This window comes from Esox lucius, chromosome 6, assembly GCF_011004845.1.
Source record: "Esox lucius isolate fEsoLuc1 chromosome 6, fEsoLuc1.pri, whole genome shotgun sequence".
Classification (NCBI taxonomy): Eukaryota; Metazoa; Chordata; class Actinopteri; order Esociformes; family Esocidae; genus Esox; species Esox lucius.
In genome coordinates this window covers 17,263,175-17,290,842 of record NC_047574.1, presented here as the reverse complement: position 1 = coordinate 17,290,842, position 27,668 = coordinate 17,263,175, and the positions used below count along the sequence as shown (strand labels likewise).

The 27,668-nt window shown below is 39.7% G+C and overlaps 1 protein-coding gene across 2 annotated transcripts in view; it reads left to right on the top strand.

Annotated features, from left to right (window-relative positions):
* Nucleotides 1-8,560: 8,560 nt before the first annotated feature.
* The window catches only part of LOC105010572 (C-terminal-binding protein 2), a 62,969-nt gene continuing 43,861 nt past the window's right edge, over nucleotides 8,561-27,668 (top strand). Inside the window, exons 1-2 of one of the 2 annotated variants that reach the window (XM_010869949.3) lie at nucleotides 8,561-8,834; nucleotides 25,698-25,876. In XM_010869949.3, the coding sequence (XP_010868251.1) occupies nucleotides 25,819-25,876 (58 nt within the window). In that variant the 5' untranslated portion in view covers nucleotides 8,561-8,834; nucleotides 25,698-25,818. The remainder of the gene's footprint in view (nucleotides 8,835-25,697; nucleotides 25,877-27,668) is intronic. The other variant, XM_010869945.3, reaches the window with a different exon arrangement.

Sequence of the window (27,668 nt, the reverse complement as noted above, 5' to 3'; positions counted from 1 at the left end):
GGAGATTGACCATCATCTTGAACATCTTCCATTTTCTAATAATTGCGCCAACAGTTCTCACCAGGCTGCTTGTCTATTGTCCTGTAGCCCATCCCAGCTTTGTGCAGGTCTACAATTTTATCCCTGATGTCCTTACACAGCTCTCTGGTCTTGGCCATTGAGGAGAGGTTGGAGTCTGTTTGATTGAGTGTGTGGACAGGTGTCTTTTATACAGGTAACAAGTTCAAACAGGAGCATTTAATACAGGTAATGAGTGGAGAACAGTAGGGCTTCTTAAAGAAAAACTAACAGGTCTGTGAAAGATGGAATTCTTACTGGTTGGTAGGTGATCAAATACTTATGTCATGCAATAAAATGCTAATTCAATTATTTAAAAATCATACAATTAGATTTTCTGGATTTTTGTTTTAGGTTCCGTCTCTCACAGAAGTGAAGTGTACTAATGATACGAATTACAGACCTTTACATGCTTTGTAAGTAGGAAAACCTGCAAAATGGGCAGTGTATCAAATACTTATTCTCCCCACTGTACATATTCACCGATCAGCCGTAACATTATGACCACCTGCCTAATATTGTGTAGGTCCCGCTTTTGCCGCCAAAACAGCCGTGACCCTTTGAGGCATGGATTCTACTAGATCTCTGAAGATGTGCTGTGGTATCTGGCACCAAGACGTTAGCAACAGATTCTTTAAGTCCTGTAAGTTTCCAGGTGGGGCCTCCACATCCCACAAATGCTCGATTGGATTGAGATCTGGGGAGTTCGAAGGCCACGTCAACACCTTGAACTCGTTGTGTTCCTCAAACCATTCCTGAACAATTTTTGTTTTCTGGCAGGGCGCAGTATCCTGCTGAAAGAGGCCAATGCCATCAGGGAATATCATTGCCATGAAAGGTTGCACATGCTCAAGTAGGTAGTACGTGTCAAAGTAACATCCACATAAATGGTAGGACACAAGGTTTCCCAGCAGAACATTGCCCAAAGAATCACACTGCCTCCGCCGGCTTGCCTTTTTCCCATAGTGCATCTTGTTGCCATGTGTTCTGCAGGTAAGTGATGCACACACACCTGGCCATCCATGAGATGTAAATGAAGATGTGATTCATCACACCAGGCCATCTTCTTCCATTGCTCCGTGGTCCAGTTCTGATGCTCATGTGCCCATTGTAGGCACTCTTGGCAGTGGATAGGGGTCAGCATGGGCACCCTGAATGGTCTGTGGCTACACAGCCCCATACGCAATAAACTGTGATGCACTGTGTGTTCTGACACTTATCAATACCAACATTAATTATTAACAACCATTTCAGCAATCTGAGCTACAGTAGCTTGTCTGTTGGATCAGACCACAGAGGCCAGCCTTCACTCTCCATGTGCATCAGTGAGCCTCTGACCCTGTCGCCGTTTCACTTCTATTCCTTCCTTGGACCACTTTTGATAGGTAATGACCATTGCAGACCAGGAACACCCCACAAGGGCTGCAGTTTTGGAGATGCTCTGACCCATTCATCTAGCCATCACAATTTGGCCCTTGTCAAAGTCGCTCAGATCCTGACGCTTGCCCATTGTTCCTGCTTCTAACACATCAACTTTGAGGACAGAATGTTCACTTGCTGTCTAATATATCCCACACACTGGCAACCAGATGCAGCCCCTCTTCTTTCCTCCCTCTCACCCTAAACATATTCTGTTACTCCCACTCTTACTCAGGACATGCTGTTACCCAACACACAAAAAACAGATGCATCAAATGCAGATCTAGCATAAGACACTTTACATTGTTGCCTGATCTCAATTTGCCTTTCTGTCCTCTGCTCCTCAAAGTGACTGTGCTCCACTTGCCGAATAATTCAGATTGACAATAGCAGGGCTAAATTCTTACATTAAGACCATTGCCAATGTGTCTGTCTCATGACCAGCAAATCACTGACCTCAAAAGAACAGCTGAATGTAATTCAGCATGAAAAGACAAACTGGATAAAAACTGTTGAGCTGGAGCTAAATAACCAGAAGCTGGGAGCTGCAGTTCTGGACAGGCGCTCTGGACCTCACAATCTTAGATTAAGGGCCATATCTGAATAGCAGGAGTTCTTCTCACTCTGCACGGCTGTACTATCCAGTGTCTTCAATTGCCTCCTCTTTTGGACCATGCTCACGTGACACCAACTGCCTGGGGCCCAGAATCCACAAACAGGCCCAGGCCCTTCATCACTTGCTTCAACAATTATCGACCAAAATAGTGTGTCTTTCAAACTGAGCGATCGTTATTCCAGATATGTCTTCCTTCATGTGAAAAAAACATGCAACATCCCAAAGACAGGTGTTTTTAACCTGAAATCATGTGAAACACCTTAAATGAATTGAGTTGGACTCAATTCAACTAATTCCTTCCACAGACAATTGGTTGCACCACAGCTCAATCAGCTGTCATAGCGAAGAAGGTAAAAACTTTAGGGATTCATTATTTTTCATTTTACATTTTTAAATAATTTAACATTATGGACATTATGGCCATTTGTTTTGATCTGGAGCTAAAAGCCACAGTACTTTCTTCCTGAACCTGAATGAGACATTATGGTGGCTTAACTTTAAGCAATCTGTGTTCTGTATTTGTCAGTCAAAATCACATATTTCTTTTAGACTACAACTAGGACCTTAGGCCATCCCACAAGCCCATAAATGTGAATATGTCTCATTGTTGATGTGTAGGAGAGAGGTAAACCTGCTGCTCTCACCGTCTCTGCATTCAGGAGACTGTAGAGTAAGTGAGCTAGCTGGAAATTCACTTTGTGTTCTGTCCCTCACGACTGCCTTAGCAACCAATCAAAGCCAGTTCACACAGGTCAGAGAGAGTTTGAGATTTGTGGTTTATGGTACCCGTAGACTTTCAAGCACCAGTTGTGGGAGATTGAAGTGGAGTGTGAAACTTAAAAAGGTTGTGAAGTGCTGATAACAGTCACCTGCAGGGAATTTAAAACAACATTGTTTCCTCATACAGCTATCTCCGACACCACCTTGACTTTCTGCCTTAAAGGTAACCTGCCACTCTTCCAGTCCCCGTTGGACATACGTTTGTTGGATAGTACAAATTCAGCAAGCTCGTTTCAGTAAACGACAGTTTTGCACTTTACATTTCTCTCACGTTGCAAATCTTTCATCAGGCTAACTAAGATTAGAATGTAGTATATGGTATAGTATAGTATAGTATAATTATAGTATAATTCCTACATCCTCGTGTATAAATGCTTTCTATTAAACACCAAACTGTTTGTAGAAAGATAACTACACCCTCCTCTCTGGGTGGACATATGCTGAAATTAAAGCAGACAGTTGGGACATTAGAACTACATTCGTAATTTTGTCTTTTCAAAGCACTGGAATTCAGTGCCACAAAAAACAAACCTTACACTGTAAACTTTACAAATCTGTGTGTGTGTGTACGTGCACATTTGTGGTATTTTATGTGTCTGCAATGCACAGCGTAGTGTGGCACTAGTTACCCGTGGTTTGCTGCCCAGTTGGAGCGCTGAGTCATCTGATATTAGCTCCAGGAAGGATTAAAAACTTTACTTCTTTCAGTAATATCACACAACATTGTTTTTCACAAATCCTCCCTAATTTCATCTTAATGAGGTAAGTATTTGTGCCAGTGAAATCACCTAAGAGATTAGCGTGGTCTAATATTGCCATATTTTTTACGTTTATAGGTAGACACCTATATAGAAACCATACAACCAGAGGCGGAAAATAGAAAATAAAACATTCCCTACCTCACATTTAAAGGATAGATTAATCCATTGTGAAGACAAAGGAAAACAAGTCGCAACGCGATCAGACTATGTCAGTCAGGGAAGAATTTAATTAGCTGTAATCAAACTGCAAAATCCTTTTATCAGGCTGAATTGGTTTATTTGAGTCTATAAATCATGTAGAGTGCTTGGCATATGACTTTAATCAGCCTGTAATTATCAGACAGATTCTCAATGCCACTCTAATTATGACATTCAAACGTTACATGGGAGGACATTCTAATAAGGAGATTTTATAAACAACAATGTGAACATTTCTGTCATTGTTAGACCATTATTAGTTCAACTTATCTAACAAATAATGAGAGGCTTCATTATAAGGTTCAAACAGGTTTTATGAAAAAGTCACAAATAAATAAACATATACAAATGTATACAGAATGGTTGTAATACATATTTTTAAAGATATGTTTTTTTGGGTTCATGATTTTATCGTTAGAAGAGTTTCACTGGAAAAGTTAGAGGGCATATTGTGCTAATAGCAATGGATGGGAATTGAACCCACATACTGCAGCAGTATATGTGAAGACGGGGCAGTGGCTTAGCTTCCAAGACCTCCTTAGTCCAAACGTGGATTATGTAAATAAAGCAAAGAGGAGGATAGAAAAACTGAGAAATCACAAAACCAAATTGAGCTCTTCCCCAGTAAGTGACTTGACTTTGTGGATCATTTTTTACAGTTGTCTGCTGTAATTTATGTGTTTTGTTGCTGAATATATTTTTCATTGGTATACAGAAAGTCCAGGTCGCAGATAAAGGACTCTATCAGATACAATACATTATGTAGTTGCTGCTGAATGTTAACTAATATAGACAGGATTTAACTTGTTTTTGTTTTACATGTTACACTCCACGCATATGAAGAGAACAATACACTTTTCTTGGCAAGATAGAAGTTTGTGTTGTGTTGAAGTTTTTCCTTCCAAATATAGCAACAAATCTTAGACTTCAGTCCCCTAAATAAAACGTAGAGACACGCAATGTGGTGTACCTGAAACACAAGGAGTAGGGGGTACATAATGACAACGCAAGGACCTCCTCACACATCAGCTGATCCAAGGGGTTGATCATAGCATTCCATTCATCTAGATACAAATCAAAGAGGGGTAAAGTTAATGGACATGGAAAGACTTGATTTACATCTCACATTTAAGTTATTTAGCACAGTGGTTCCCAAGCAGGGTACTAGAACCCTTGGGGGTACTTGGCCTATTCAATAAACCATAGGCTTATTGGTGAAATGAACATGAGGGGGTAATTCATGGCATTGAAAAAAAAAGTGCTGCTGGAAGCTCATGGCACAAAGCTTCATTTAACATTTTCAAACATGGTTTACTTTCATGGTTTACTTTATGTTGCCTGTGATACTTGACAAATAACTGTTTTCAAGCTGATTAATTGTAAGCAGTACCCCCGACAGAAAATAAACCTGAATCGATTATATTTGTTTAGCCAAGCTGTAAAACATGTTGGTCTCAGTTGAAACATTCAAAGAGGACATATTCATTATCTTGTCTCAAAATAAACAAAACTTTATTTTTCTTTACTTTGCGTTACTTTATATTACATCATCTCTCATTTGGTTCTCAATTCCATCCGAACTTCTGGACTGTGGAAATCATGTAAAATAATTTTGTATTACCCCCTCTCGAAACAGCACTTGTAGTGGTCCTTTCTACCAAAACATATTAATTGAATACAGTCGTAAAAAGACTGTATTTGGAACGTTTCTATCTCTCATTAACATGTAAACTGAACTCTCTCACTCCTGCCAAAAGCTTAAATATTGGAGCCCTGTCAGTGTTTCATCTTAAAGAGGAGCATGAACATGTTCGTGTTTTAGCAGAAGGGCTACGGAACACATCACAGTTGGCAAGAAAACAAAAGACAGAAACATGGGGGAAGGAAGAGGATGTGTCTGTATTCTCTAACAAGGCTATAGAAGGCTCTTTGTACATGTCAGAGTAGCTTTCACGCAGTGGACTCTCTGACATGAAATCAATCATGAAAACATGGATTGTGGCAAGCTCTCATTTTTCACCAGATTAGTGCTTTAATTATTCTAAATATCTAAATCATTTTTCCAAGAGTAACTCCTTGTGATTCATGTGTGTGGGTTTTTGTGTTAAGGGGCTCTCATTTCCTTGAGTGGAGTTGAGTTAAGGTTTTACACAATCTCATAATGAGAGATTTCAAAGTAAAACTTAAAGATAACTCCCGCATTGTTCTCATTTAAAGATATGTGATGGATACACCACCTTAACAGCCAGTACTATTTATGGTGTTTGACTGCCCTCGGAAATGATTGATGGTGTTGATGCAGCAACAGTACTTAAAAGCACAGAGATTGAGAAATGCTGTTTCATGCAGTTTCAAGTTATTTGGAAATGAGAGTGAATAGACTGCAAGCTTCACTTAGAAGGAAAAGGAGAAGATAATTCAATACAAGCTGGAGAGTGAGTCTTGGTTTGCGATAAAATATTCCTTAAAATTAAGTGAAGTGTGGAGCAGCATTAGAATAACCTGTTGTTAGAGATTAACATAACCCTTGAAACTGTTATTGTATACCTCTAACCCAGTCAGGACTTGTGCAGACATAAAACAGCACTCCCTCTCCGTGAGTTACTGCATTATTCCTCAAATCTACAACCACAATCGTGAGCCACCTATTTGCTCTCCAAGCTGGAGAATTGCTTTGCATTTTAAAAAGGTCAAACACTCAGATCTCTGCCAGGAGGAAAGAAAAAGGAGAAAATCATGTCATCTGTAGAAATCTGGAGACAGTTGCATACTACACATCCCTTTGTACACTGAGAGTAGAGCTTAGTGTTGTGTAGAAGGGCATGTTTACCTCACTGTTGAATGACATATGAAGGCAAGACGAATGTTGGTGCAAATTCTTACAATAATTGTTAACTTCAAAAATATTTGTACACATTTATTTGCAACGCTACACCTGTTTACTAGAGCAGCACTAACAGATAGTGATCTGATGAAATACAAAAATGCCCCCATGACTGTTGGAGCGAGGGTGCTCGTGTTTGTGTGCATACTTGATGACTAGTGTACGTGGGTTTGTGGTGTGTGTGTGTATGTCTGGGGGGTTCAGTGTACTATAAGTAACCTAAAGATTCTACTGGTTTCAGTGAGTGTATCAGTACAACAATAATAAGAGAATGATTAATTTTACAACTTTGTGCGTTGATTGATCATAGCCTCCGAGAGAAGTTCTATGTAAAAAAGAGCGATCACTTATTCTAAAGATGGTAATTTGAGCCAGCTTATTACAATCAGGAAAACAAGTGGGAGACTGGAGTGTTTTATTTATTTTTTTAATAATTGGTGTATTTTTCAGCACAAGGATATCTTTCAACTCTCTTTTCATTTTTAAGAAAAAGACCAAGGTTTTGCATTAAAAGAGGGATTCATTATTTTCATCCTAATATCTTATTCTGCACTGAGCCGTCAAACACACTGTGCACAAGACATCCAGCCCTGCAGTGTGTCTGCTCCTCATACAATATGGGATATGGTATCACCATCCTTCTCAATCAATTCACACATTTACACATGTTTAGGAAAAATCTAAACTTTTTTTTATCAAAAACATATGATGGCTCAATAAAACAAATAACTCTAATTCGATATTAGAAGGGCAAGGAAATATTTGTAGGTTTAATCTGCAAAATGTTTCACTTGGAGTCGCATGACTCACAGTTCTGATAGGGGAATGGTGAGGAATTAGAGGCACAAGCCTTATGCACTCGAATTAGGCACATCCATTTTCATTCTCATTTGTCACTGGAAAACTGTTTGGAAAACTCTTATATCCAAAATTGCAGCAAAACCACAGGTGTGGGACATTAATTTCCATTTTCACCAGTGTGTGTCACCTTGTGTGTCAGTAACTTGGCAAAACATTCAAGGGTATGTAAACTTTTGATCAGGGCCATTTGGGTGATTTCTGTTATCATTATGATTTAAAAAGGAGCCAAACAACTATGTGATAATAAATGGCTTCATGTGATCACTTTTCTTAAATGAAAGTTTTTTGCATGATCAGTCATATTTTCAAAATCAATGCCAAAATTTCACAATTTCTGCCAGGGTATGCAAATTTATGAACAGTACTGTATGTTTATGGTGTGATTTAGGGCAACTGCATCACCATTATAAATGTTTACCTTTTAGAAATTGTTGTGGAAGCTTTAAATAAGAGCAACATAAAGGAGCAATTATGGTTAAGCATCTTGCTCATGGGCACAATTACAGATTTAGTTTGTTTTACCTTGTGGGATATGGTATTAGAACCAATTGTTATTGGCCAATGCCATTGACCCCATAGGCTGCCCACCATCATAACAAATAAATAAATAAAAAACTAAGATGGAAGAATAACATATTTGGCTACAACAGCTTCTGTCCAAAATATTGCAGAAGTGATTGAACAGAGCTGAGCTGAATACCCTACCCTGGATACAATCGCAGTATCTGGGGAGTAGGAGCAATTAATCAGCGTTCACCAGACACTGAGGTTGAAGGCCAATGACGTCATCAAAACATATTTAGAGCGTTGTCTTTATTGCTATTTCTCAACATGTTTATAATTACTGGAAATGTATACTTTCCTTGAGATATGTTATCTGAACAGTGTGTATTCGGGTGTGTGTGTGGCGAGGCGGGCACGAGTTGGGTGCTATTGGTTTGTATGGGCAAAAGCCCCGCCTCGTTCAAAAAGGCGAGAGAAAAAAGGAAAAGAAAACTGATACGTTTATACGCATTCAAACGTTGTTGCAATCAAACATAGTCTAGTTTTAGAGGAAAATGCTACTTTGTCTTATCAATAAAGATTAGGAATACATTATTACTGAGGCGGAGATCATCCCGTTGCTAGGATTAAGTTTGTGTGGCATCTGAAGGTGGATCATTAATATCCAACATAGGAAGCGATGTTTTAAAGCGTATGATGCTATTTTCGGACGCCTAAAACCACCGTTTGAAATCCCAATAAACATCTAATCGAGGTAGGACGAAATATCATATTTTTATGCTTTCGAAAACCTCGTAGTTGCAAGTGGTATAGTTTTGGAAGGTATCTTTGACGCTCGTCTGTGCCCATGTGTGTCTGCGCCATCAACGGGAGGAATGAGGAAAGGAATTGGGCTATTCCGAGGACATCTTTTGAGATAAGGAAAAATTACAATGGTAGCCATAATGCTATTGTAGGCCACGTCCTGTCAATAAAGTTATTAACAATCTTTTTCTCTCACAAACACAATAGCCACCTTTGGTAGGCTATCCCACAAAAGGTTGAATTGAAAAAGGTGAATCCGAGAGAACAGAAGTTGAAAGATAAAAAAAAAAAAAGTTTAATATCGCTAATAATTTAAATATAGGCTAAGAAAACAGCAGTCTCACCATGACAAGCCGTCATGCAGTGCTTTGGCTTTACTTAAACTTGATTTTTCAAAGTGTGGTCCCTTCTCTCCCGCCCTTACTTTTTCAGTTGTATTGCTTAAATCGACTGAACACTTAGCAGATAAATACAGGTGAATATCTTTTCGTCCAAGTTCCCTGGAGTCTGATTTTTTCATTTACAAAAGCATCCCAAATAATAATTGATAACCAATCCCCTGGATTCTGCTTTTGTCATTCACAAAGGTATCCCACATAATCATTGTTAACCAATAGAAATTCAGACATCTCAATGGTTACAATGGTACTCTCTTCATTTCTCCTACTTCAAAATTTGGTAACATGTTAAAGGGTCTGGTAGGTATTTCCATTTAAAAAGTTTTTTTTCTTCATTTGGAGGCATGGAAGAAGTGGAAAAAAGGTTATTGGGAGAGGGTTCTTTTGTTTGGGCGTGGAAGGGGTGGGGACTGTGGATGTATGCAGATGTGCTGCTAGGAGTGGATATATTCTCTCCCTGTGGGCACTGTAATGGCAATGGTAAAGTTGCTGCTGGCCTTTGGTGTAAAGTCCCATCAGTAGCATCTTCATCCTACTATAGCACTTTCCTCAAAGGGAAACATTTTGGGATGATCATAAGACTTCTTTCTTTGCCCTATTTTTCTTTTCTAGAGTGAGAATGTTTCTATTTTTGCCTTTGAATTGAAATTTCTTTCTCAATCTTTTATATATTGGTATTAGCAAATGTACTGTTTGTTAAATATGTATTTTCTCACAAAATTTTTCTTTCACCTCTCCAATCCCTACCTCAATCTATCCTGCCTTTTTGGAGTTCAAACATTCCCTCACTTTTCCATGTTATTTATTCAAATATTAAATGAATATTTTCCCCCTCAAAGCTGACACATCACACACAGAATCACTATTGTAATGGCAGTTCATATCAGAGAGTTTGTTTTATCAAAGACAGGGAAATGCAAACCAGCACTTTCAAGTTACTTTGTGGCAGATGTACCTTTTGGTGAAGAGGGAAAGTTCTCCATGAATGGGAGCCAGGGATTTGTTGGAACTGATTTTCAGGTGGATGTGACAGCACAATGAATATAATGTGTATTTTAGAATAGTATAGAAAATACTATTTTGTGTGCCATTTGCGTATAGGTATTGGGTGGCGGAGATGTACCAGTGTGCAACTTTTTCACTTTAACGAAGGCTGCTGAATTGGATAACTATATTTTCACTAATTCACAGTCGGTTGATTGTATATACAACAGGAAAGGGTATTTGTAGTTTCTGGATTATACTTTGTTTGCAACTTGATGCTATCAAAAAGTAGTGCCTTGGACCTTTTTGGAAAATGGTCAGAGACTTTGCTTTCCTACTTTCAAGGAGAGGTTGGCTCTAGTGTTATGGTGCCAGGAAAGACAATATTTTTGACTGGGCTGAGCAGGAGGTGCCCTCCCATAGGGATGGGACTGGTAAGAAACTAGAGGTAGCAGAACAAAGACCTTGGCTTGTTGAGTTGCTTGTTGAGTTTGAGCGTCGCCTGAAGGTAGAAAAGGACAATTTACTCTTGGTACTCCGTAGGTGAGCCTCATTGTCTAGAATTGAACTTTAGCAAATTCATACAATGTTATTATTATAACAAGGAGCAATCACCTCTTTCTAAAGTCACAAATAATAAAGTTGTGAAATTTGTGCCATTATATTGAAAGAAAACCTGAAATATCTGGGCTTTGGCTGGGACCCTAAAGGACATCCACAGACTTGTTCCAAAGCTGCTACACTGTTGTTTTTGTTGTCATGCTGAAAGATTAATTTTCTCCCTATTCAAAAAGTTCTGGAAAGTTTTTTTCAAGGACCCCTTAGTATTTTGCTCTGTTTATCCTTCCGTCAATCCTGACCAATCTCCCAGTTCCTGTCACTGAGAAGCATCCCCATAGCAAGATGCTCCCACCACCTTGCCTTCACTGTTGGGATGGTATTAGCCCAATACTAATGTATTGTGTATCAACACGATGCCAAGTTAATCAAATAGCAATTTACTTTGTTTTAAGTTAGGCATGTATCACTCATCTATGATCCCAACGATCTCTGAAACCTTTTTCCATGCATCCATTTTTAGAACTATATCTCTGTTTGAAGCCAGAGGCGCATCATTTAGGCGCTTCCATTTAGCCACACTTCCCTAAAGGCCTGATTGATGATGTGTTGCAGAGTTGGTTATCCTTCTGGCAGATCCTCTCATCTCAGCCAATAAACTCTGATGTTCTGTTGTAGTAACTAATGGCTTTTTGGTCACCTCCCCGACCAAGGCCCTTCTTGACAGTTACTTAGTTTGGCTAGATGGAAGGGTGTTGGTGTTTCCAAATTCTTCCATTTTACATGATGGAGCCCACTGTGCTTCTGGGAACTTACAAGGCCTTCACAGTTTCTTTTTATTACCATTGACGGATCTATGCCTCAACACTATCTCTGAGGTCTATGGAGAGTTCTTTGAATCTCATGGCTTCTTTTCTGTGAAGTGTGGGACATATAAAATGGTGTCCACAAGTAGCCTTGAATGATGTTGTGGAGACATCTCAAGGATAACAAAGTGTTTGAATAGTTATGTTGATGAGAGATTTCAGTTTTTCCTTTTTACAAATGTTTTGCCTTCTTGTGGTATTGTGTAATTGTAATTTGTCTAGAAAGACATTTAAACAATTATAAATTAAGTATAACAAATACAAAATGTGGAGAAAGTGAAGGGGTCTGAATACTTTCTGAGGGAAATGTACATACAGTGCGAACTACATAAATGTCTATTAGTGTCCATTATTTGCTGCCTGGACATTAAGTATCATTCCAATCTCCCAGTTCTTATAGAATTGTGTTGCATTGAATGGAAAAGTTTATATAATGTACTGGGGCATTGACTTAGATAGTGTTAGGTAGAACACTTGAGCTTTACCATCAGGTATATCTTGTGATGAGGACACCTGACTTTACAGCTACTGACCTGGAGTTTACCAGTGATTAAGAATTTAGGGTTGTACATGCGTCCCACATTCTCCTGTTCTTTTAATTGTTATCTTCTAAGAACACCCAAGAGATGTACTACTTAGGAATCTTTATAGATGCCTTTAAGGCGCTTGTTGTAAATAAGTGTGAACAATCACATGTTGCATGAGACTTTCTTAGGGGGTGAACCAAAAACACCCATAATAAACATGTAACACAGAAAACATGTCTGTAATGATGTTCTGAAAGAACTGCTAAACACATTCCAGCCATATTTGAACCAGATGCAAAGCAGAGAAGCGTATGTAGTCAGGAATTAAGTGGCAAAGCAACTGCAATTATTAACAATTTACTTTCATCCTATAACTGTACTTAGGCCTAACATATATTAAGAAAAACTGTTTTAGCAGAGTCCACAAGGTTTTATGAAAGGCAACTGAACAAACCTCTTATAAGTTACTGTAGGAAATCTTCTGGGACCTTTTGACTACCCTACTGTTATGCAGTGCATTATAGAGAGGAGTTAATGGATGCGAAATTATAATATATACCATCTGCCTGTTCTTTTCTGAACAGGGAGCTTTATCGTTCCAATTATGATTGATTTATGGTTAGATTTAAAACATCTACACACTTTTTTCAGGAAATATGGCTGTGTGGTCTGATGTTGAAAGGTATAGGAGGTTATTTCTGGAGGGATAATGCACTACAGTGATATTTGACAGGGTGTTGTCATGGTGATGATGCTTATACAAGGTTATAGATTAACTTTGTTAGCTGATGTAGGCAACACAGGGAGCACAAGGTGTCGGTACTCTCAAAGAGTGACCTTCCCACTATGGCTATAATGGAAAGAAACGAGTCCCTGGGATGTGCAGCTACTATGTGCATGTTGTTGTGTGTTTATGCATGGTTTTCAGTTCCCTCTCTACAGTTAGGCCATGTAGAGGGGTATAGTGAATAAAAACTGGCATTCCCAGTTCTGCGTGACTGCATGCCTGTTGATAATACCTATTTACCAAGGTGAGTTGAACTGGTGCTGCGTGTTTTGGGGTAGGAATGGGGGGATCGGGTAGCCTTCTCTGGCTTCAAACTGCAGAGACAGAACACGGGGACAAGAAAGGATGCAAGGATCTTAAGAAAATACTTTCTGCATTCACTTTCACTGTGAGTTCAGACAGCAAAGGGGGGCTTTTACAGCCTTTTCAGTGTATTACAGTAAGATGATCGTGCTATGACAATGTAATTGCCTCCCGCCTGGTGAAAAAAGCTACTGTGTAGATTTCCACTACCCTCTGAAGTATTTGCCTTCCTTTGCAGTTTATTTTGTTGAAAATGTTGTACTGTGCTAACAAATTTAATAAACCTCCAAATTGGCCAACTTGGCAAAATCATCACACCCTAGAGTCATGAAACCTATTCCGTATGTCCATCTCCTCACAAGGAACATTTTTGCCAATGGGACTGATAAAATCTGCCATGTGGTTTGTACATATAAGCATGTTATTGAGAAACCGTTAATCGTATTGTAATACAACTTGGTACACGTGTTCAGCACTTTGACATTTTCCGATTTAACACGTGGGTGCGATGTTGAACCAGACAAATTTGCTAGCTCATGTCGCTCACTCAGTTTGACCTAGAGACTAATAACCTGACCCAGAGCACACTGCACTTCAGTTCATTTTTCAGCACGACAACGAGCCTATTGAGTTAATAGTTAATAGACTTGAAGCCCATTAAACAGCTGTGGGAAGACCTAAATGTTGCAGTTCACAGACCTTCCCCATCCAGTTTAACAGAGCTTGAGCGGATCTATGAGAGAGAGAGGGAGGTACAGCCCAAATTCAGGTGTGCAAAGCTGGTATAGGCACCCAATTAGAGGGCTCATGGATGAAATTTCACAGTGGCTTTGGCAGCAATGGCCATTGATGCCCATGTGTGTTGGAGAAATAACTTCTCAATAAAAAAAAATATATTTCTGCCAAATGCCTATGTGTTTAATTTGCATTAAACAGGTGTGGGAAATTCACCTTGAATTGTCGTTTTCACCTCTGTGTGTCACCTTGGGTGTCTGTAATAAGGCCAAATGTTCAAGGGTATGTAAACTTTTGATCCGTGCTATTTGGTTGATATCTGTTATCATTGTGGTTTCTGCACCATGTAATGTCCTTTCTGTAGATTTTTGAGGAATTCAGTATTGCAAAGTATTATCTTTCAGGGTCATGTGTTTAATTAGAGTCGATCTTTCTGTCAATAGTGTTGAAATGAATTTTACAAATCCATGCAGTCATGTGAAAATGTACACAGATCCGCCATAACATTATGACCACTGACAGGTGAAATGAATAACACTGATTATCTCATTATCATGGCACCTGTCAGTGGATGTAATATATTAGGCAGCAAGTGAACATTCAGTCCTCAAAGTTGATGTGTTAGAAGCAGGAAAAATAGGCATGCGTAACGATCTGTGCGACTTTGACAAGGGCCAAATTGTGATGGCTAGACGACTGGGTCAGAGCATCTCCAAAACTGCAGCCCTTGTGGGGTGTTCCTGGTCTGAAGTGGTCAGTACCTACCAAAAGTGGTCCAAGGAAGGAAAAGCGGTGAACCGGTGACAGGGTCATGGGTGGCCAAGGCTCATTGATGCACGTGGGGAGTGAAGGCTGAACCATTTGGTCCAATCCAACAGACGAGCTACTGTAGCTCAGACTGTTGAAAAATGTAATGCTGGTACTGATAGAAAGGTGTCAGAACACAGCGTATCGCAGTTTGTAATCTATGGGGCTGCGTAGACCTCAGACCAGTCAGGGTGCCCATGCTGACCCCGGTCGACTACCGAAAGCGCCTACAATGGGCACATGAGCATCAGACCTGGACCACAGGGCAATGGAAGAAGGTGGCCTGGTCTGATGAATCACATTTTCTTTTACATCTTGTGGATGGCCGGGTGTGTGTGCGTCACTTACCTGGAGAACACATGGCACCAGGATGCACGATGGGAAGAAGGCAAGCCGGCGGAGGCAGTGTGATGCTTTGGGCAATGTTCTGCTGGGAAACCCTGGGTCCTGCCATTCATGTGGATGTTACTTTGACATGTACCACCTACCTAAGCATTATTGCAGACCATGTGCACCCTTTCATGACAACAGTATTCCTTGATGGCATTGGCCTCTTTCAGCAGGATAATGAGCACTAAGCACAAAGAAAAAATGGTTCAAGGATGGTTTGAGGAACACAACAACTAGTTCAAGGTGTTGAATTGGCCTCCAAATTCCCCAGATCTCAGTCCAATCGTGCATCTGTGGGATGTAACTTACTGGACTTAAAGGATCTGCTGCTAACATCTTGGTGCCAGCACACCTTCAGAGATCTAGTGGAGTCCATGCCTCAAAGGGTAAGGGCTGTTTTGGTGGCAAAAGGGGGGACCTACACAATATTAGGCATGTGGTCATAATGTTATTGCTGATTGGTGAAAGTAAACCTAGTTTAACAAACGATGGAGAGAAAATACTTTGCAATCAATTTCTTCATAATTTGTTTTTAACTTCTTACATTTCAAAGTTTTGAATATTTTCTGGACTCTCAACCAAATGTATTGTGCTTGAGTATTTCTTTTAAAATACCATGAGCATTCTTTACTACCTAGTTGTAAAGAATATTTAAAATTATTTACAATTATAGTGACTGCTAATTGTTCTTACGTTAAGTATTAACTCTGGTGTGCGAAGACAGAAATACATTTTTCTTTATCTTGGTAATGTGCGGTATGTTGTGTAGATTAGTGTAAAAACAGAATGTTATCCCCCTTTAAGATGATATTGTCTCTAAAAGGTACAAAACTTATACTGAACAATTGGGTATACATAAACTCCACATTTCCATTTTGAATAGTACGTAAGCCACTAGAATTTTTAGTTGTGTAAACTTTCGTGTCACTGTCGATATAAAAATATGTTTGAATCCCAAAAGCCCCCTAAAAGAGCCCTGTGTTTCAGCAACCATTAAACAAATATCAGATCTCTCAATTTGTGAATTTCACATTCAGATGGCTTACATTTATACCAGGCCGGATAATTTCAGAGTGATTGAGGTGGAGGAAGAAAATGGCAAGTAGCCTGCTATTATTATTAGGCTTTGTTCGGTTAAATATAATTTATACAGACTAAATGATGTAGCCAATGCAAAGACATTTGGACAGTGGCCACTGATAAGGGGCTGGCCAAGTTGTTGCATGCAAATTTCCCTTGATCACAACCCTCTTTCTGCTTTATTCCATTGTAAATTGGAACATGTGAATTATGTAAAATACTGCATATTTGTGTGCTCATTCACTCTCTCAGTCATAGTGTGATAAAGCTCAAATATAGACATTGATACCCAAATATTGTAAAACGCTGGAATGAGTCAATGAATGTGTTAAAGTCAAGAGAACAATGACTACTAACTTTTTTTTCTACTATGTTAACATCAGTGTACGCCAAAGTATGAAAGGCTAGGTAACCTTTGCTTGCTAAATCTTTCTCGTATCTGTAAGCATAGCATATCTCCTTGTCAACAGAGTGATATAAGTGCTGCCAGTATGGTAGATGTAACAGAATGGATGGATCACATTGCCCTGTATCGTGAAGATTAATATGGATAGAAGAATGTGGCATGCCTACAGTCTAATGGTTTTGATACATTGGGTTTGTATAGCATCATGAGGTAGCTGGATTTGAGGTAGTTGTTTTCGTTGTACAATGTTTGAGTTCCTTCATACATTGTTGTTAGATTTATGGTCTGAAAGATTAGTGTGGGCTATTTCTCATCTAGGTTTCTGTGAGCAAGCGTCGTAAGGACACACATTTCCACCGACACACCCTCTTTTAGGGATCAGTATACCCAAATGTGAAGTTTGTTTTTAAACATTGGCAGATTTAAACAGATATTTTTCAGTGTGGTGTCACTTTCTTTTTTTTTAACATCAGGATATTAACAATGGAAAAGCAAAAAAAAGCCCCACTCCCTTCTCTCTTCCCCCCCCACCCCCAGAACAAAAAATTACCATCAACACTCCTCCCTCACCACCTGTTCAGGGCCTCTGAAAGTCCCAGGATAATTTATAGTGGATCAGGGTCAAGTGGAGTCTCAAGGACGTGTCAAAGAGGATCTCTAATATTCTAGACCAGTAGTTGTGCAGGTTACAGTGCAGTGCAAAGGAGTGGAGTAGTGTGCCCTCTGCAGTTTGACACTAAAATAAACTTCAGAAAGTTGAGTGAGTAAGCTCTGTGAACAATATTTCCCAAGTAATCCTGAGTGTAGTACTGCAGGTATACCTGAACCTGAATTATTTTTAAGATGCCACTTAAAGGTTTTCAATCCTATTGCAGATAAATACATCCCTTTAAAGAAATTTAGAGTGGAAAGTAGGTCTAACCTATGATTCTGATCTAGTCGAGGCAATATTATGCTGTGTGGGTCAAGTCTAGAAAAGACAAAACCAGGATCCTGGCAGTCATTTAAGCAAAATAGGGTTTGGTTCTCATGTTTTGGATCTGTGATGACCTCCACTTTGGTGTTTGTTTGTATCAGAGGAGAGTGACAAATGGTGCAGAAACAGATCTCCACACCATCTGGTAGTAGTGACTAGCAAGATTAGACGCTGGATTTAAGACTGTGCAGAGGCTGAGATGACAAGCCTTGAGAGGGTGGAGATTCGGATCTGGTGGCTTAGACCTTCAATGGCGACAAAATAGATTTAGGAGAATAAGAACAGAGCAGTCAGTATGAGCAGAGCTGAGAGTCTCTGTGACTGAAGTCTAATTTCAGTGAACGGTCTTAAAGCTTGACTGGTTGCGGTCAAGAAGATCATTTTGGGAAAGATAAGAAGACAGTTGTCTGAATCACACACTGAAGTGTTCCCTAAAAGACAGAGAGAAGTGATAAGCAATCTTTAGTTACTGACATGAGGTATTCTTGTTGGTTTCGTGAGGCGGAGAGGCTCTTAAAGCCACTGGGAAAGGGGGCATGCTAGTTTCAGGATTTCATCTGCAGAGACTGAGAACAAAGAGTTCAAGGCATGGGGTATTTCTGTGTGAGTGGCATAAGTGCTCACTGAATGAGGCGCAGATGTTGTCACTCTTGTTCCAAGGTAGTTGACAGGCTTCCTCAGAGAAACGCGGAGGGTGGAAGAGTTGGTAGATGATTATTATTTTTTGCCTGGGGTTGGAAGCTGAGGCTTGGAATGTAGACGGATTCAAAGCAGTTTGGACGGTAGATACAGAGGACAAGAAGGTAGAGAGGAGGGAATGAAATGGTGTATGTTTTCCAGGGGTTCTGTAGACCGCTTCTTCAAGCATGTAGTCGTTCACTAAGCCTCGGAGCACGAGGGGTGGCTAGGGTTGGCAGGGAAGAAAGTGGACAGAGGGAATCAAAAAGGGTGGAAAAAGGAAAAAAAAGGGTCGAATAGGCATCTTCGGAAAGGCAAGGAGGAGATGGATTTGGCAGAAGGGAAATGAGAAGAATAGAAGGAGAAAGGAACAAAACATGAAAATGTAGTAGGAAAGAGAGAGGATTTTGTCATGGTGCATGACCACCCTCTTTCTGTTTTTCACACTTTCACTTTGCCAATCTTTTTATTTCAAAATATTTCTTGGGACTGCTCTCTCTGTTTTTCTGTCCTTTCCTTAGTGTATTTCATCCATAAAGTATGTATCTCAAATACAATGTGTTTTCTTTGCAGATGGTTGAAGATCTCCTTGTCCACTTTGTAGAATCTCATGTGGCATTTTTTGTCTTATTTGTTTAATTGAGCTCATGTCACATGTCAGGGAAGCATTCCAGTATAATTAACCTGTATGCAACATAATACGCATCCTACACAAAGGTTCATTCATTTTCTCAAACTGAGAGGACACTGTGCCTTGGCACACCACCACAATACACACCTCTGCTAAACAAACCAATATGAACACACTCATACAAGTGTGTAAATATGTGCTATTGGAGAGAAGTACTGATTATTAGGAGCTCTCTGCCGGACTGTTTAACTTTGCCACATCAATCAAAGTGACATTTTGTGTTTCATAAAGTATTGTATTGTTTAGGAGACTTCAAAATTTGGTTGTACAAAATAATTTCCTTAGCAATTCGATTATCTATAACCGATCAGCTTACATAATGACGCTTTTGAATTGTATTTGAAACAATAAACATTTAATTTGTTGGAAAAACATTGTATAAACTTTCCATCTGGGTTTTAGTCAACCAGATTTTCCATCTGCTCCAAATTAAGAATAGCTATTCTTAATTTGAAAATGCAAGAATTGTGTTTTAGCTATTATAGGACACCTTAAGTTTGAAAAAACTGCAGTATGTGAAGTGGATTTACTACGGTAATGGAATTATACTAACGGAATTACATTATGAGTCCCTGATTTGTACTAAAAAGAAATGCCAAATGTTGGATGTAAATCTCATTCAAGACTACTTCCACAGTCTCTCAAATGTAGCTGGTTGCAGTTATTGACAGAAATCACAGAAACTAAGATGGACAAGGGCAGTAGGATAATCACCAGAAGAATGTAATGAATGAATCAATCAAATGTATTTATAAAGCCCTTTTTACATCAGCAGTTGTCACAAAGTACTTTTACAAAACTGCCTGAAACCCCAAGGAGCAAACAACAACAGTGTTGAAAAACTGTGGCTAGGAAAAACTCCCTAAGAGGGGTGAAATTTAGGAAGAAACATAGAGAGGAACCAGGCTCGGAGTGGTGACCTGTCCTCTTCTGGCTGTGCCAGGTGAACATTTTAAGAGTGAATGAGTGGGAAACGATGGTTAAAGCAGCCAACAAAGGGCATGGTCTAGAAAGCAAACCCAGGTTGAAGTCTTTCAATGGCTCCTTCTGCCTGGAACTCTTACCTCTCATTGGGGCTAACCAGACAGCATCAGGGAAGATCTAGAAGGATAGCTTATAAAACCTTTAGGGACAAACAGCGGAAGGACTAATATTTGTCGGTCTAACTACTATGATTGACCATTGTAGTCCAATAAATTGCTGTAATTATGTTACAGATTTTTTGTAATTACATGACCTATTTGGTAATGGAATTACATGTTTTACAGGTTTTTCTGGCAGAAGGCAAATTATGTATTCAAAACTAAATGTACGTGTTGCTACTATTTGGCTGGAGTCTTTATGTTCTGCTACTCTTTTCCCTCTAATACTTGTTAATATTTTTACTGGTAGAATGTACAACACCCTATTTTTCATCCTGATTGGAAAAACCTATCCAAGCCTTTACTCAGGCCTAATTTGAAGATGGAAAACTATTGTAAAATTGATTTATGCTTTAACTTACCCAAAGGATAAAAAAGCTTTACTTTGACAGCATATTTGATGGGCTCCTATGAAGTTCACGTTTCAGTTCTTACAGTTCTCTTTACTTCAGTTTGGTCACCTACCTTGTACGTAGAACCCAGTCGAGCGTGGTTGATTTGTCTGTTCATCTACGTGTGTCTGTCTATAAGCAACCATTCTCACAGCTCAGCTGAACCTGACAGAATAATTTCACACAAAGGAAACTGGAAATCACAGAGTGGAGAGTCGTCATGGCAATGTCTGGTTGGTTGGTTTTCCAAATTTGGCTGTTATACTTAGTCTTTAACCAGGCTCTGTTAGCCTCCGTTAATGTGCTATGCTGTAGACTTTACCCCCCAATGGTCCTCCGAGCAGAACGGTGTGCACTGGTCAAGGAGCAGAGAGTGGCTCTGTATGGCAGGAAAAAAGGCCCGGAAAGGTTTAGAACTATCATTATCCACAGATCAGCTTCTCATACTGGCCTGCTATTCAGATGAACACTTTTTCTTTTTCTTATATTTGATTTGTCAGCTCCATCCATCAGGTTTCTGAAGTCCACCAACTGTGAAGAGCTCTCTGTATTGTCTGATATGCCCACTCTGCAATGGCTGAATTGTACAGGCGTGAGGAAATAATTCTCAGGAGTGTTCACTTGTCACAGTTTCTTTTAATTTATTAGTAACCAGTGCTGCACTGAGGAAACAGCCTCATCTAATGCCTCAGTTGTGTAGGGCCTAACAGGCGTTGCAAAATAAGGCAGCCAGTGTGCATTTCCTTTTTGGCGTTATTTGAAAATTGCTCATTTGCCTGAGTCTGCAGTTTGTTTGCTGTAGTACCATTACATTTAGAATGGAGGGAGAGAAAGGAAGGAAGATAACATGAGAGCGAGACATAATGAAATGAGTACATTAAGGAAACAGAAATGGAATGAAAGAAGGATGCAATAAAAGGGAAAAGAGAGGAATGTAAATGAATGTTGATGCAGACGGTAAAGCGAAATCCTTGTGTATCTGCCATAATGTGTAGGCAACCAAGTAAACATTTCATTATGAAATTGAAGAGCAAAGAGGAAGTAAAACTGAAAGATGTGGCCAGATGCTGACAGGACAAGAAGAATGAGAGAATGTGATGAAGAGAGCAACCAAGTAATTGGAGGCGTGTAGTGGTTGGGATAGGAGGCAGGGGAGAGGGGTTTAAATCACTTGCCTGAATGACATCTTTACATGGCCCTCAGAGCTTCAACCACCTCCATTTAATGAGTCCAGATAGAAATCTTAACAGCTTTTTCTTTTCTCTCTACAACCGCCGCCCCTTCTTTTCTTACTATCCTGCACCTTCAGGAATATCAGTCATCAATATTCAGGCTTATATGTGAAGTTTAAATTCTCTCAACTGTTAGTGCCATGATGGGCTTCTGAATGGGCAGAAAAGGATTGTTAACGCCTTTGACGTTAACTGTTCCTCAGCTGTTAGGTATGCACTTGATCATAAGTGGGCATACATGGCAAGGACAACAGTTGTTTCCATGAGATCCACTCCAAGGTTCTTCTACTGGACCGACACCCCCTGGGAAGAAGCTTGGTTTTTCTGTCTCTGATTGCAGGAGAAAGCAGACAATGAACAATGGCACTGTGACTGGCCAGAGTCCCACCCCACCACCTTCTCTTTGCCCCTGCAATGTCTCATAGCGACTGTTATTTCATCTTAACCGTTTTTCACCAAACAAATAGTCTCAGACGGTGTTGGTAGATGAACATACAGGTATAATTCATTTGTCCTTGGTAGCTTGGTAATACTCTCCAAAGTACAGTACTCTCTGAAGGGGAAACTCTGTACCCTTGTGGCTGTTTGGGATCATATTTGTTTTATTTCATCCTTTACCTTTCTTATGATGGGTTCACTGGCTTCTAGTCAAAACCCAGACATTCTAGAACTTTCCTACAGTGAACTAGTCCCACAAATGCTCCCCTCCCCCTTTTCTCTCTCATTCTCTCTGTCAGAGTCTGGTATCGTGTTGAGCATGTAATATCGCCCACACTGACTAGGCCTCCTGCGTAGTCTAGCTTTCATAATTTTTTTTTCATCTGCTCTCGGTCTCTACCTCTTTTTTTTTGCTAATCACAAAGACTTCTTTCTTTGCCTGCTCTCCCCTGACATTGGCCAGCTGGCTTTCATCTTATGTCTAGTAAAAAGAAAGAGAATAAGAGTTTGCAAGGAAGAAAGAGAGAACAGACATGATTTTAGTCTGTGGTAGAAAAACCCAACGTCACACTTGAATGTAATGGGAGATTGAAATGAGTTGGTATCCCAGTTGAACACATTCTCTGGGAGGAATTCGGGAAATAAAAGAACATTCATGTTGCTCTATTAATTGTGGTGACCTTCCTACTCTTTCGCCTTATCACAAATAGATTTTTAAGTGTCTCCAACTGCCAGTTGAATTGCTTGTCAAAGAAGTGTCTGAAATATGCACTGTGTGTGTGCGTGTGTGTGTGGATCTGTGCGCTGAGGTCTATGTGTTCGAGAGAGACCGATCGAGAGACACAGATGGTCCTAGTTTTGCTGACGAGGTATTCCTTTCCCCCCATTTTAATGGAAAAGTATTAAAGCAAAGTATTGCTACCCAGATATGGTTTAACACTGATATAAAAGCAGCTGAATTGGGCCTTTAAGTAAACCATCCATTCCATTCTAATGAGTGGAATATCTGGCAGAGCCACAGTGCCTGAGCAAGACAACCTGTGGGATCTGACATGGGGTCAGCCTTTTATTGGTAAAGGTGCCAAAATAAACAAGCTACACCTCCAGGAACTTCAGCAGACACTGCTGTTTGTGTGTTTGTCTGTGTGTGTGTGTGTTCACAAAAGTATGTATTGGCTCATTGCAATATTTTTTCATTATTATTATTTTGTATTTATTTTCTTATCCATGCTGTTTTGGGCTTGGCTGACCATTATGGATTGTGCTGTGAGAGGTAGTTTACAGTGTATTTGTTATAAAAAAACAGATACTAACAGTGTAGTGTGTTCTTCGGGCCAGAGTATTCTCCCAGAATCATTTTGTCAGCTCTTTTAAAACAACTCATCCTGCTCTCCCTTTTCTATCACTTCCCAATTTTGTAATGCCCGAATCGTGATTATGGTTCTGATCCGGTTGTCAATCATAATGTGTTCTCCTAAGCCCATTCTATGCCAATTCGCTCTGCTTCTTATCACAGTGCTTGCAGAATCAGGATGTTTCTGTGGAAACCTACGTGCTTGGAGGAGAGCGCGTTCTCGCTGGCTAATGTACACGATTGAGCTTTCAGGCTCCAGAAGCCCTTAATTGACCTGAGGACTCAATAGACCATATGTTGATAAACATATTTGGTTTGAGTAAATTATTTCAGTTGAAAAACATTTTGGATCAATGATCCCACCCCTATTTCTCTGTTGAAATGATGCTGATGTTCACTGTTCAAGTCTTCTGGCGATTTAGTGCTTGGTCTAACAAGGTCAAAAAACAGGTGGTGTAAAATTGGCTCAGCTCTGTCCTAGGTTGACTGGTGGAGGTCGGACAGCGCTGCCTTATCTCGTTGTGCTCTAGCGACTCCTTGGGTAAGGTTGGTAGCCTAAATCGGGATTATTGGCCAGGAAATGTGTTCACCTACAGCTCGTTTGTGCCTGTGAAAACATCCTGGTTGAGTGAGCATAGTGATAAGAAACTTGGCAAGAAATATCTCTCGATTTTTGACTGCCCTGCGCCTGAGTTTGAAGGAGAATAGTAAATAAAAAATGTAACAGATTTATTTAGGATTTTTTTTAAAAAATCCATTAAACCTATGCTGTAATATAAGGTAATGGTTTCTTGCTCTCACTCTCTCACTCCCACTCTTTCCCTCTCTCATTTGTTTTAATCAAATGCAGAAAGATTTCGTAGATGACAGTGAGACAAAGGACAGAGCACAATGTGTTGCCAAATGTTTTTTAATGAAAGCCTGGAATGCTTGACCTAGCCACATTAGGGGTGGCAATATTTCACTTGGGCTTCTGAGACCCCAGACACGACACACAGCCATTGTCAGTTAGGATACAGGGTTGAAAGTCTTGGAGTCCTAGTCAAAGCAACACTTTGGATGTGAAGGAAATGAGTTGGGCGTGTAGAGAGATGATGACATCAGAGGGATGGAGAGAGGAGATGGGGTGATTACTGAGACAGTATAAAATATCAGGATGGGAAGAGAAGATAAAGAATTTAATGTGGTTGGTTTTAGAAAGCATCATAAACAGTGTGTGTGTGTGTGTGTGTGTGTGTGTGTGTGTGTGTGTGTGCGCGTGTGTGTGCGTGTTAAATGTCAAACCTAATCACCGTAGAGAGAGATGAACTTTACACGCCTCACACCTAGCTGGCTGATACTGTTAGTTGCCCTTTACTCTTCCTTTCTTCTTTCTTTTTCATTTAGGTTTTCAACATTTCGTTTAGCCTCTCCCTCTCACCCTGCCGGTCTTTCTCTGGCTCTCTCGCTTGGTCATTCACTCTCCCTGCTGCCTGTCTGTATTTTGCTGAGACAGTCCCCAAGGTCTGCTGACTAAATGACCCACATTCCACATAGTGTGATTGGATGTCCTTAGGGGAAATGCTTCTATCTACTGTATGAGAGAGGGTGAGAGCATGTTTGCATGTCTGTGTTTTTCTATATGTCTGTATTCAGCCTCAGGGTTTAGAGGTAAATCAATCTCAAAAACTGGAAATATCTGACCAATGGGAGTTAATTGATGTTCTACTCGTTTACTTTTCTCTTTTTTTCCCTTTGGTTGTTTGGCAGTGAGTTCTTCTGCATAGCAGTCTGAGATGGCACTCCCTCTACTGGTCACCTTGTATTATGGCAGGGTACTGTCCTCTTGGGCTGTGGTTATTTATATGAAAATCTCATGTCTTTGCAGATACGGGTTTACTCCCAAATAATTTATAATAATAAAATAATAAAAGTTTGCGCTTGCTGTGGTTCATTATGTTTTAAGTTATTTATTGCATTAGATGAAAATCAGGTGGCATATTTCCACATTTAGTGTCCACATTTGAATATCTTTTGGATGAGTTGGATTTTGTTTGGTGTGTAACCTTCTCTTTCTTCTGTGTTTGCAGGTCTGTGGTCTGGCAGATTGCCTAATGGGGCATTCTGGGTAGAGTGCTAACTTCCTGAAGATTGGCTAACAGGAGTAAAAGATAACTGAGAAGGATAGGAGAAGAGGTGAAAAGTGCCAAAATGGCTCTGCCAGACAAACACAAAGTCAAACGCCAACGACTAGACAGGATCTGTGAAGGTAAGAGAGATTTTCTTTATCTAAGAATGGCCTCCATCACACCCTTACTCTCTCCCTCTTTCTCCAAAATGTTAGCTATAGTCAGGCCATCAGCAAATCCTAAGTGAAACCAGTTGTCAGGCCAGTGTTGTAAATGGCCACCCTGTTTTAATAGTTGTTGGACATAAGATGGCCACTTTTCTATAGGAGTCCATGAAACAAAGTGAGCCATCCTGGTTGGGTTAAACAACTACACCAGGAGACAAATTCATTTAAATATAATTTACATCATATGTAAACACTACTTTCTATTTACATTAAATAAAGGCAAACTCTCGTTGGGCCAGAGGTATGCCATAAGGCTCAACATGTGCACCCAGCTCTGTGGCCTCTTGTCCTGGAAGGTGTAAAAAGGTAAAAAGTCACGGAATGTGTTGTCGGCCAGCTAACTAACATGGCGCTCCTCGTCAAACCTGTGCTGTTGCGTGTGCTAGTGGAATTTTTCAGGTGCCAGTGGAGGATTTTTTTTAAAGGTGCTTACCAACAACTGTTCATGGAGCTGGAACGACTTCTAGAACCAGACTTGTGTCAGCGCTCATTCCATTATTACGTGTCTCATGTTACCTGAAGAAGGTGACGTGCTATAACAGAGGTTTTCACCTGTTTGCACAATTTTTCCTTTTTTTTTTTTTTTTATCTCCAATGCAAATTTAACCACAAGTCTTGTTTATCTAGGTAACATAATGTAGAAAAGATCTAAGATTGATGATTAGATGATATAAACATTTTCATGTTTCATGTTTGTCATATTTTGCATGTTTGTATCAGATCCCATTAGGGCTTACCTATCACGTCACTCATACTCTATTGCAGTGTTTCTCAATCCTGCTCCTGGGTGCCCCGCTGCCCTGCATGTTTTCGATCTCTCCCTGCTCTGTCTCTCTGGGAGAAACACTGCTCTATTGTCTCTGACACTCAACACGACAGGTGGAAGGGATTGTGAGAAAGCCATTGCATCTCTCTGCCTTATGTGAAATGGGTTTTTGGTGAATCTATATATACAGTGGGGAGAACAAGTATTTGATACACTGCCGATTTTGCAGGTTTTCCTACTTACAAAGCATGTAGAAGTTTTTATCATAGGTACACTTCAACTGTGAGAGACGGAATATAAAACAAAAATCCAGAAAATCACATTGTTTGATTTTTAAATAATTAATTATTGCAAATTAATTATCTGGGATCAGCCCAGATTTTCTGGATTTTTTTAAATGACAGACTTCTACATGCTTTGTAAGTGGGAAAACCTGCAAAATCGGCAGGGTATCAAATATTTGTTCTCCCCACTGTATATGAGATATATTAGAAATTCACATCATAAGGCCCTATAATCTTTTTTATTCATTTTTTACCCAATTCTGTTATTTTCTCCAAACGTAACTTATTTTCACAGAGTTTTCAGGATTTTTATTAACTTTGCCGTTATTTAATTATTTAACCAAGTAAGTTAGTTGAAGCAATTACTGTTTTCAATAACTACCTGACCAAAGGCATACAGTTTGCTAGAGTAAAAGACTATGCACAAGAACCACCTAAATTAAGTAAAAAATAATGTTTGTGTTTTAAGGAGTGAGCTGTGATTAAAGTCTTCAGTTTAAGGAATTGTTGGCATTCATCCCTTTCATTGAACTGAAATGAATCCCCAACAGAAATCAATGACATCCATATTGTAGTGACCGGTGTAAGATATCTTCCAAAATACAGGTAACTATTGGAATAGACAATGTTATGGAGTTAACTGAGGTTGAGGAGA